The 12,070-nt window shown below is 46.4% G+C and overlaps 1 protein-coding gene across 1 annotated transcript in view; it reads left to right on the top strand.

The window, feature by feature from the left end:
- Positions 1–9,075, top strand: part of SVOP (SV2 related protein) — a 71,365-nt gene extending 62,290 nt beyond the window's left edge. The window contains exons 13-16 of the mRNA XM_025986616.2: positions 1,284–1,395; positions 2,278–2,359; positions 5,896–5,985; positions 7,396–9,075. Of these exons, the coding sequence (XP_025842401.1) occupies positions 1,284–1,395; positions 2,278–2,359; positions 5,896–5,985; positions 7,396–7,602 (491 nt within the window). The 3' untranslated portion in view covers positions 7,603–9,075. The remainder of the gene's footprint in view (positions 1–1,283; positions 1,396–2,277; positions 2,360–5,895; positions 5,986–7,395) is intronic.
- The last annotated feature ends 2,995 nt before the right edge of the window (positions 9,076–12,070 follow it).

Below are 12,070 nucleotides of genomic sequence, written 5' to 3'. Positions count from 1 at the left end.
ATTTATTTTAGGGGTTTGTTTTGGTGATTAAGCAAGATAATAGATCCAAAAGTGCTGAGCCCAGATTTAATAATAATTATTAAAATTATTCGGGATTCCTGGGTGGCGCAGCAGTTTGGCGCCTGCCTTTGGCCCAGGGCGTGATCCTGGAGACCCGGGATCGGATCCCACGTCGGGCTCCCGGTGCATGGAGCCTGCTTCTCCCTCTGCCTGTGTCTCTGCCTCTCTCTCTCTCTGTGTGACTATCATTAAAAAAAAATTTTTTTAATTATTCATAATAAGCATCATGCTATACTGCCTCTACTGAAGTAGGGAGTCTTATTTTTTTTTAATTTATTTCCATTTTTGTAGACATTTTTTAAAATTTTTATTTATTTATGATAGTTACACAGAAAGAGAGAGAGAGAGAGAGGCAGAGACATAGGCAGAGGGAGAAGCAGGCTCCATGCACCAGGAGCCCGACGTGGGATTCGATCCCGGGTCTCCAGGATCGCGCTCTGGGCCAAAGGCAGGTGCCAAACTGCTGCGCCACCCAGGGATCCCGGGAGTCTTATTTTTATTGAGTCCCATTTACAGATGAAGTAACTGAGGCTCAGAGAAGACAAGGGACAAACCCAAGACCACATAGCAAGTCAGAGGCAAGAGGAGGCCTTAGAACCCAGGTGATTCTGACTCCCATCTTAGGTGTCCATTACCTGGATTCAATGAGTGCCACATCCCTTGGTGCCTATATTAGTTATCTGTTGCTGTGTAACAAATTCTCCTATATTTTAGTGGCTTCAAACAACATATTTATTCCTCACAGTTTCTATGGGTCAGGAAGCTGGGAGTGGCCTACCTGGGTCCTCTGCTTCAGTGTATCCGACAAGACTGCAACAGAGGTGTTTGCTCAGAGTCTGCAGTCACATCTGAAAGCTCAACTGGGGCAGGGTCTGGGTCTACACTCACTCACATGGTCATTGGCAGGATTCAATGCCTCCAGGGTTGTTGGACTGAGAACCTCAGTTCCACTGACTGTTGGCCAGAGGCCACTTTTAGGCCAGCTCCCAAGAAGGGTCAGAGGGAGAGAGAATGCCAGCAAATGGAAGCCACACATTCTTTTGTAACTTCAACCCAGAAGTGACATCCCAATGCTTTTTTGTATTCTAGTCATTAGAAGAGACTCGCTAGGTCCAGCTCACTCTCAGGGGCAGGGAATTATAAAGGGTGTGAATACCAGGAGATGGGGGGCATTGGGAGCCATATTGGAAGCCACCTGCCATGGTGCCCCTGCTCTCTCCCAGGTGTCCTTGTGACTCTATGGATTATTGACCGCCTGGGCCGCAAGAAGACCATGGCCCTTTGCTTCGTCATCTTCTCCCTCTGCAGCCTCCTGCTGTTCATCTGTGTTGGAAGGTGGGTTGTGAAACCAGCTCTCCCCGGCCAGCAGACTCACATCTTAGGTCATGGTCACTGGCTCTTTGGGACTATAAGCTGTGGACTACACTCCTGGTGGTCATCTGAGAGACACCCCCTCCCCAGCCCCTCACTAGGACTGGGGCTCTGGACCACAAGATCAGACTTGAATTTGGGCCTGGGTACTCGCTGGGGGTAGGACTAGGAGGGCGCTTTGGTCCAGGTTTTGCTCCAACATGCTCACATTTAGACTTTTGACACTGTCTCCCAGTGAAATTATGCATACAACTGTTTATGTATGGGTTAAAAGTATTCCTTTGTTCAACGGAAATACTTCCTGTTGTATAATCCCTTTTTGGCATTTCTCCATTTTCCCATCTATCAAGATAGAAGTGGCTTGTGCCTCTCTTGATCTCGGAGAGGTACCAGACCAAAGCTGATGAGGACTTTGTGGAAAGCCTGGAGAGGTAGTTTACACCCTGACGTGTTGCTGTTCTTAGACATTTATGGGAACAATGGATCAGAGGGTCAGAGACCAGGATTATCCTAAAAATACTGCACAGAAGTTTACTTTCACTGGTTCAGCTGGTTCCTGACTCTAGAAAGTCCTGTCTGGGTTTTCAATGATTTATATCACTTCTCTCTGACCTTGCCCCCAACCTGGGCACCATAGGTGTTTGCAGCGCTTGACCTGGAACTTTGGAGAATGATAGACTTATAAAGGCAGGCCTTTAGAGAAGGCACCGAGATGGTGTGCTGGTGTGGAGATGGGCTGTGCCAATTCCTAGGGTATAAATTCTGCTGGGGCAGATAATACTTTGCTGAAACAAGCCAACAGAAAAAAATACCTGCTCACCTTTTTTTTTTTTTTTCTCTCCCTAGAAATATGCTTACTCTGTTACTCTTCATTGCAAGAGCATTTATTTCTGGAGGCTTCCAGGCAGCCTATGTTTACACACCTGAGGTAGGACAAGTGTCTGGGAGCAGCCGGGAAGGGGAGGGAGGGAGCTCTGCCTCCAGCAACACCCAGCCTGGGATCCTCAGCATGAAATTTGTCTGTGGGTCTGTCTGAGTAGTTACTGTGAAGCTCTTCATTATTTCAGGCTATCTTTCAATCATTTTTTTTCTGCTTATGAAAGCTGATGTTCAACATAAAAGTTCCAAATGGTATTGATTTGCATAAAACCAAAAATTAAAGGGCCCCACATTCCCCCTTAATAGATACAAGCTTTTTGGATAGTTCAGTTTTCTTCTAGGCATATACTAATTTATGTTAGTGCATGTACCAAATTGGGAAAGTGAGCAACTGGGAAGAAATTTATTTTTTAAAAAAGATTTTATTTATTTATTCATGGGAGACACACACACAGAGAGCGGGGGGGTGGCAAAGACACAGGCAGAGGAAGAAGCAGGCTCCATGCAGGGAGCCTAACGTGGAACTCGATCCCAGGTCTCCAGGATCATGCCCTGGGCCGAAAGTGGCACTAAACCACTGAGCCACCCGGGCTGCCCTGGGAAGAAATTTAATAAAGAAACTAATTACAATGGTGTGAAAGCAGTAAAGCAGCGCCCCAGAGCTTGCACTGGGGTGGAGGTAGCTGGGGACACTTCTGCCGTCCAAGGCCAGTGGGGTGAGGAGAGGGGAGAGTTCCAGGGTCCCTGAGAGACCAGTATAGAGAGAAATTGTGGCCTTTAGTTGAAAGATACATGTGGCCTGAATCAACCTGGCAGGGAAAGAGCAGGAGAATAAAGACCCAGACCTCTCTCTTCTACCTCCTTCCCATCTTCCACTGGGGCTTCCCATTGGCTGCGCCCAACCAGAAGCCAGAGGGCCAAGGAGCAAGCCCTTTGTGGTCCAGGTAGGCCACACCAGGGCGGAGAATGAGGTGGGGAATTCTGGAGGGGAAAGTTGAAGACAATGAGCACAGGACATGTGGATCTAGTTTGTTCTTTTCAATAGCTGCTCTACTCCACTGCACTGTATGCTATACAGTATATTCTGTATATAATGTATCCTATAATATCCTAATATATATACTATACCATATAGTGTATATATACTATATGTATTATATACCATCCCTTTAACTCTACTATATATTATATATACTATTCTGTTATACTATATACTATATATACCATATGTATTATATACTATACCATATAATATATATACTTTATATTAGATATTATATTATACTATGTGGTATATATACACATATATATTAATATACTTTACTATATAGTATAGTATGAGACAAATCATAATTTTATAATAATTCTACTAATGGATATTTGGACTGTTTTCCAGATTTTTACTATTACAAATAATGCCAAGGTAAACAGCTTTATATACTCTTGTGCACGTGTGTGCTTCCTGTAGAATAAATGTCAAGATGTGGAATTGCTAAGTTAAAGCCTATAAACATTACAAACATTGAGAGGAATTGAAAACTTGCCCTCTAAAATGTTGCATGAATACACCCCACACGATAGCATTGGAGCATGTCCAATTTCCCACACTCAGGGTTTTTGGTTTCTTCATTTTATATCTATTGTATTTTATTTCATCTTATTTCAGATAGGAGCAAAGGGAGGAGGAGAATATTATGTACCAGATGCTGTGCCAGGGGAAGGAGGGTGTCTAGGTTATCCTTCATTCCCACAGCACTCCAGAGCTCTCAATTTGAGTCAGCATCCTGAACCCTGCCTGCTCCCTTCACTGCATTATAGGTGTAGCACCAGTCCTGCCTCCTCCAAGAAGCCCTCCCAGCTCTCCCCCTCCCCTGACTTCCTTTTGCTGGACAGTGTCTGTGACCTTCTTTTAATACACCGTCTATCAATCTGTATGAAATTGTAAACTGTGGAATACCCATTGCGGAATACAATTACAGCAGTTAAATAGAACGGGGTATATATCTATATACTGATGTCCATAGGATTTTAAGACATAGTGCTGAATGGATAAAGCAAATTGCAGACTGGTAAGTATGAAATGATACCACTTAACACATCTGGGTGGATCCATTCCAATCTTCATAATAGTGGGGACCTCTGGGGAACATTTCCTGGGAGAACTTGTAGATCAAAGGGAGTTCATGTGTTTTGATTTCTGATAAGGAGAATATATGTATATATTGCCTGTGTCATTGGGTGGCTTAAAATATCATATGTAGGGCAGCCCCGGTGGTGCAGCGGTTTAGCGCCGCCTGTAGCCCAGGGCGTGATCCTGGAGACCCTGGATCGAGTCCCACATCAGGCTCTCTGTATGATGCCTGCTTCTCCCTCTGCCTGTGTCTCTGCCTCTCTCTCTCTCGCTCTGACTCTATGAATAAATAAACAAAATCTTAAAAAAATATATCATATGTAAATGTATATGGTAGGTACTTAGAAAATACTTGTTGATTGAATAAATAAATTAATGCAGGTGTGTATACAGTCATAGAAAATTCTAGAAGGATATACATGGAAATGTGACAATGGTCATCTCTGAGTGTCGGGATCATGCACGAGCTTTGTTTTTCCCTTTACATGCTTCATTCTTCCCAAGCTTCTGCACCGAGCACTGTAGCTATTAGAGGTGTGCTCGCTGCTATAACAACTCCCCAAGTGGATAGAATTGACACATCAGAAGTTTCTCATGAATGAAACAGTCCATATGGGTATGCTTTCACTTCCACAGTGATTCAGGGACTCAAGTTCCTTGCATCTTGCAAATTCCTCAACCACTATTAACAAAGGGTGATTTTGCCCCCCAGAGGACATTTACAAGGCCTGCAGATATTTCAGACTGTCACAACTCGGGGACAGCTGTGTAGAAGGTGCTACTGGCACCTAGTGGGTAGAAGCCAGAGATGCTGCTAAACATCCTACAATGCACAGGACAGCCCCTCATCATGAAGAAGGACCCATCCCCAAATGTCCATGGTGTCAAAGTTGAGAAATCTTGCCCCAGTGCCTTGGAGTCCAGCAAGCAGACTGGGGAAGGGAGTGGAGAAGACGTGCCTACTTCTAAATTACCTTGGCCTGGAAGGTGCACAGTCACTTTGCCTAAGAGAGAGCTAGGCACAGGGTCACTCCTGGGTACACACTGAGAAACTGTGGAAATATTTCCATTACGGTCTTTATGAAATGCTTTGAAGAGCCGTGACCAGTGCTTCAAGGTAAATGAATGAAAAGTGGCAGGAAGAACAGTATCTGAATCCTGAATGGGCTGCAGTTCCTGGTGGAGTCTTTGGGGGCCTCCCGGGGCAGGGAGGACCCCCCCTTACTGGGTTCCCACCCACAGCTTGGCTTCTTGCCTTCTCTCTCAGTTGAACTTCTATCCCCTTTGAGATGAGAATCCCCACCTGGTCTCCCACCTCTTGATGTGGTCACCAACTACCCCAGTAATTCATGCTAACTGCAGGCTTGCCCATGGGGTCAGTCCCATCAGTCCTGAGCTCAAGAGGAGGAAGGATCCTGCATTTTCTCAAGCCCACATTGATGGCTGTGTTTCAGGTCTACCCCACGGCAACTCGAGCACTGGGCCTGGGCACCTGCAGTGGCATGGCAAGAGTGGGTGCTCTCATTACTCCGTTCATTGCTCAGGTAAGTGTCACCTCCAAATACAGAGGGGGTGGGCATGACAAAAGCCCAAGCATGGCAACCAGTTACTCCATGCTCAGGCTTCTGCAGAGCTCTTGAGGTGTGCATTATCTTATTTACCTTAACAACCCATCCTATGAAAGGAGTAGTATTGCTAATAAATGAGAAAACAGGCTTAGAAAGATAAAGGGACTTGTCCAAGGCCACACAGCTGGGAGGGAGAGAAACTGGGACCCAAACCCAAGTCTTTCCTATGCAGAAGAACCTGGGGGTGCCATATGATTTGGCCAAAGCCTAATTGGATGAAAACAAGTGAGATGAAAACAAATTGTTGAAAACAGCGTGATGTAGTGGGAAACAGATGTCTCAGACCCTGGTTTCTGAGTTGGATGATTGGGCATATTTGCCCCATTTTGCAGCCCCCTAGTGTGTCTTGAAGCATTTTTATACATTTCAAGGGATCTTATTTTGAAGTCATTTTGGTTTTTTGATATCCAATTCCTTTTTTTCCCTGTCTTTATCACTTTTTCTACCGAGGTAAAAGTCCCATAACATAAAATTAACCATTTTAAAGTGAACTATTCAGTGGCATTTAGCACATTTACAGCATTGTGCACCTCCAACTCTATCTAGTTCCCAAGCCAGGTATTTTCATCAAATAAAACTCCATATCCACTAGGCAGCCACTCCCCATTTCTTCTCTTCCCCAGCCCACCACCAATGTGAGTTTTTTAAAAAGTAAGCTCTCCACCCAACAGTGGAGCTAGTGGGGCTAGAACTCACAACCCTGAGATCAAGAGTCGCAAACGCAACCCACTGAGCCAGCCAAGCACCCCCCATGCATTCCGTCTGCACGAATCTATCTGTTCTGGGTATTTCACATAAACAGAATTTCGCCACGTTTCAGCCAAGTACCTCAGTTCTGGGCTTCTGTGTTTGGCCATTGTGTGTCACTACTTCCTGCTGTTGAGAGCTGCCCGTGTGCCTGCACGGTGCCGAGTCCTCTCGAGGTATCCTGTTATTAAGAGGTAGATCGTGCCCCTACCGATCTGGCAGACAAGGCAATGGGCTTTAGCTCTGCTGTTAAGCTAGAAAGTCAGCAGAGGTACTGCTGTGAGAGAGAGTGTAGATTCAAGGGATACAGACACTTGGGCCTGACGGGGTCTGAGCTCAAATCCCAGCCCCATCCTTAGTATCTGTGTGGGCTGGAGTATGCTATCTAACCCTCTTTGAGGCTCAGGTTTTCCCTCTGTAAAATGGGGACAATTACCTGGCTCTTCGTTGTGAGGACTGAAGATGGGATAATGGCACAGAGCGTTTACAAGAGGGCCTCGCATCATCAATACTTCCTGAATGGTTGACCGTATCCGTGCTCAGAAGGGCCACTCTCACCAGCATGTCTCCCTCCCCCAGGTCATGCTGGAATCCTCCGTGTACCTGACGCTGGCGGTTTACAGTGGCTGCTGCCTCCTGGCTGCCCTGGCCTCCTGCTTCCTGCCCATCGAGACCAAAGGCCGCGGACTGCAAGAGTCCAGCCACCGGGAGTGGGGCCAAGAGATGGTCGGCCGAGGGACGCATGGCACAGGCGTCACCAGGTCGAACTCTGGCTCTCAGGAGTAGTGACCGATGCGGGGCTGAGCTGGTCTTTGAGGCTGTGGGATGCTGGGAGCTGGTGGAGCCAGCTGGGGCACCGACCGTCACTGCCGACATCAAGAACTCACCCAGGAGGACAACCTGGACCAACAGGGTTTTGTGTCTTGACTCCGTTTGCTCATATTCATCAAGATCCACCTGGGGATGGGGAGGCATTTGTTCTGGGGGGGTCTCTGTCTGTGTGTGGGGAGGTTTGTTAATTACCTGTGGACCTGCATGGGAAAACTGTCACCTTAGGAGTGGCCAGTGCTCCCAGTAGCCAATCAGATGCCACCCAGAGTCAGCCAGTCACAGCCTTGGTGAACAACAACCCACAAATCTCTGTAGATACAGTCCAGGCCCAGAGCCCGGTAAGACCTGCCACCCAGGGAATCAACACCTGCTGCCCAACAACAGGACCCATTCAGTAGGTTTCTCCTACACACCCGGCCCCAGGTTTTCTTCTTTGAAATTGCAGGTGACCCGGCTATGGCCTGAACAGCTTTCTCCTGGGTCTGAGAGATGCTCTTTTAGAAGGGGCCCCTTGGTCTGCCTCCTTCCCCAGGGCCTGACTATTGGAGAGACTCTGGAAGATGTCTCTTGACATCTGAACTTTTGATGTCAAGTTTTTGAACTTGAACCATGTGTCTCCTTCTGGCCCCCTCTGGAGTTGCTCTTCCTGGCTCCAGGGGAATCCACAAGTCCGTGGGGACAGCTGGGCTTCTACCAGACTGCAACCTCAGAAAGCTGTCATCCTCTGCCTCCCCCAGGATTTGGACTGAGACCAGAGAAGTGAGGATAAAGCCCAAAGCCAAAGGGGGTCCTTCCCTTCAGAAGCAATGAAGGCCACACCAGGGGCTTCTTTTCTGACCCCTCTGTGGTCAGGCTGGTTGGTGACTCTTGGAGAAAGAAAATAGTTAACTCAGGTTTCAGTGCTTTGGATATTGAGGGTGGGTAACTGGCTACATGGGCAGAGGAATTGAAAAGATGCTACACCAACCACCCACTCCCACCAGGGTCAGGGAACCAGGAGTCCTCCCCCCAACCCCCCTGGTTCTTCTTACCCCTGCTGTGAAGGGCTGGCTTGGTCTTTACATAGAGGCAGCTCCTGGGGTCCAGCGGTATTCTCTGCCACTGGTGGGGAGTTACGGGAGGGCCCAGATTTGTGACATGTGTACATTTTCAAAGGAAGAGAGGACAGTCAGTTGGGTTTTGGTTGGCCTCGGGAGGAAGGGCTGACGCCAGCAGACAACATCCACCTCCAGGATTTGGTTTCCATGAGCCCTTTCCCCATCGTGAAGGCAGGGAGCCTAGAGGAGGAGGAGGAAGCTGCTGGATCCCATCAAAGGCCAGAGAAGACTGACCTTCTGCGTGGAGATGCCTGCTTGAAGTAAACATTTTGAGGAAGCCAAATGTGTACGTTCATCTCTTATTAAAACATGTTGGTGATGGACATTGTAAGGGTTGAAGTTTGTCCATGTGTCATGATGTCCTAGTGACAGTTCAACTTAAGGATCTTGCCAACTTTGTCCATCCAGGGTAATCTCAATGCTTTAATATGATAATCTTTCCAATAAGGCAGACAAGTTGCACCATTGGCTACCATATGTTGTGACTTTGAGTCTGTTGGAGACAACACGTTCTTCTGATGGTGTGGAGTGGAGGTCACAGTGGGTGACTATCGTAGCCTCAGGTCCTGGATCGATGGCAAACAATTCTGTGTTCCTGAAATATAGACTGTAGCCCCCTCAGCCCACGCAGCCAGAGAGGAAGTGGTTTGGTAGATTTATCTCTCTGGGACACCCACATTTCCTTGAGCTATGGGTGGCTATGGCTCTAATTCTTTCTGGTCTGCTGAGCTCTTCTGGGTAACATAAAACATTAGCCTGTCTTTTTTTATTTTTATTTTTTGCCTTCCAGCTGGTCAGACACTGCCAGATGAACATGTTTACTCTCTTCACCCTCAAATAACCTGGAAGAGCTGGGGGCTGGGGTGGGGTAGGAATGCTTGGTGGGCAGAAATGTTTTCCAGGCCCTGGGATAAAGAGGCTTGCAATTGAGGGTTTTCTCTTCTTGAGAAAATGAATGTTTAAAACTCTTTGCCTTCTATATTGCCTACCCTTAAAAAATAATCAGTATTATTGAATGATTCAAGAAATGCCACCAAAGTTGTCCAAGCTCTGAAATATTCAAGGCCTTTAGCTGGAGAGATTTGTATCTAAATTTGAACTGTCCAAACGCTCCTATTTCTATTAATGGAAATGTCATCTGTTTCAGTGTTAGGAAAGATTTCAGAAAATGGTAAAAGATGGTCAAGGTAGCTAAAGCTGTGTGGTTTCTTTCCCTCCCTTACTCTGAATATTCTTTATTTTTTTAAAGATTTCATTTATTTATTCACAAGAGACACAGAGAGGGAGGCAGAGACATAGGCAGAGAGAGAAGCAGGCCCCCCACAGGGAGCCCAATGCAGGACTCGATCCCAGGACCCCAGGATCACGCCCTGAGCCAAAGGCAGACACTCAACGACTGAGCCACCCAGGCGTCCCTACTCCCAAGTATTCTTAGAATGCAGAATTGAGTTGAGTTGGCAATAACATAAGAGCATCTTAGTGATAGACTTTGAAATGAATATAGATATTCACTATTTTGAGCAAATGTTAGCTAACAGAGAGCCTGAAAGGGTGAGATCAAGAGTTCCCCTTGGTTACTACTAGTAAACCAGTCCAGGATAACAGTGAGCTATAAGCAACAGTAAAATCAGTCAAGAATATCTTATCTATTTGAATATTAATTCCTCATTTAACAACAAGCCCAGAGTCAGACAATTCTTTTTTTTTTTTAAGATTTTGTTTATTTATTCATGAGAGACACACAGAGAGAGGCAGAGACACAGGCAGAGGGAGAAGCAGGCTCCCTGTGGGAAGCCCATGTGGGGTTCAATCCCAGGACCCCGGGATCATACCCTGAGCAGAAGGGAGACACTCAACCACCGAGCCATGCAGGCTTCCCAAGTCAGGCAGTTCTAATAAAGTTTTAGCAACTCAACATAAAAAAAACACAGCTTCTTTTTTGTTTTTCTTCTCTCCTATCCTCTGTGTGTTGGCCATTTGACCCTATGCATGAAATTTCATGATCACAAGACGGCTGCTACGGTACTGGGCATCTGATTTTTTCAAAGGAGGTAGAATGCAGAAGGAACAATCACAAGAAGTTTTCTTGCTGCAAAGTCTGAGTCTAAAAGCATAAGTCTTCCCCCAGAGCTGGAGAAGGAAGGGGCTCCGTCCCATAGGATCAAGCGATACCCCACAGCTTCTTGAACACTAAATTGGGATTCTGTTAGCATGAAGAAAGAAGGCTGGTGATGGGGGATGGTTGAGAGGGGCCTTGCCACAGAACTCTCATCAAGGCTGTTTTAATTACAAGGAAAAGAAATTGGACTCAGGTTAATTCAAATTAAGAAGCACAGCTTTATTATAAGGCTGGGATGGGTTGTTAATTTCCTCCAGAGGACAGCCTGGGAACAGAAGTGAATGGAACAAAGGTATAAGGAACAACAGGAAGAGGGAAGAATTGTGGCAGAGTGAGAAGCATAGACCCCAGGGAGCAGCGTTGCTCAGCTCTACCTGATTTTGTTGCACAGTGGGAGCTCCCGATCTTTAAAATCAGAATCTAGAGTGTTACAGGAAATCTCCCAATTTTAGTATGTTGTATCAAAAACCTTTACATGATGTGTGAGCCCATACAATTGACCTGCAGGCCAGGTTTCATTGATGGGCTGCCAGTTTGCACCTCTGAGCGATTAGAAAAATCTCAGAAATAAAGTGCAGCCCGGCTTCACAAATGGAACCAGAACCAGGGAATCACTAGAGCCTGTTCATTATAACTCTATTAGGGATCACGTCATGGCACACAAGCAATGTGCATGGAGTATCTACCATGTATCTATCACGCATGATACTCAATACTGAGGATACAAAAAAGAATAAGATATGGTCCACATCTTCATGCATTCTTGGTGCAGTGGAGGGAACAGGCATAAACAGACCACTGTGATACAATGTGATGTGAGCTCTAATAGACAGATGCAGAGTGTTGTGGGAGGCACATAGAATGCCGATCCTGAAGCCCGAGAACGTCCGGAGGCCCCTTCTCATGCTTCAGAGATTCAGTAGTTTTTTGTTTTTGTTTTTTAAAGATTTATTTATTTATGATAGACATAGAGAGAGAGAGGCAGAGACACAGGAGGAGGAGGGAGAAGCAGAAGCAGGCTCCATGCCGGGAGCCCAACGTGGGACTCAATCCCGGGACTCCAGGATTGGGCCCTGGGCCAAAGGCAGGCGCTAAACCACTGAGCCACCCAGGGATCCCCAAGATTCAGTAGTTTTGATCAGACTTTAGTCACTGATGGTGCTTTGCTGTATTCTGATTCTTTGACATTTAAACAAACAGACGTGTC

The sequence above is a fragment of the Vulpes vulpes genome, chromosome 10 (assembly GCF_048418805.1).
Source record: "Vulpes vulpes isolate BD-2025 chromosome 10, VulVul3, whole genome shotgun sequence".
NCBI classification, from domain to species: domain Eukaryota; kingdom Metazoa; phylum Chordata; class Mammalia; order Carnivora; family Canidae; genus Vulpes; species Vulpes vulpes.
The sequence above is the reverse complement of the archived record's forward strand: the minus strand, read 5'-3'. Positions and strand labels throughout refer to the sequence as shown.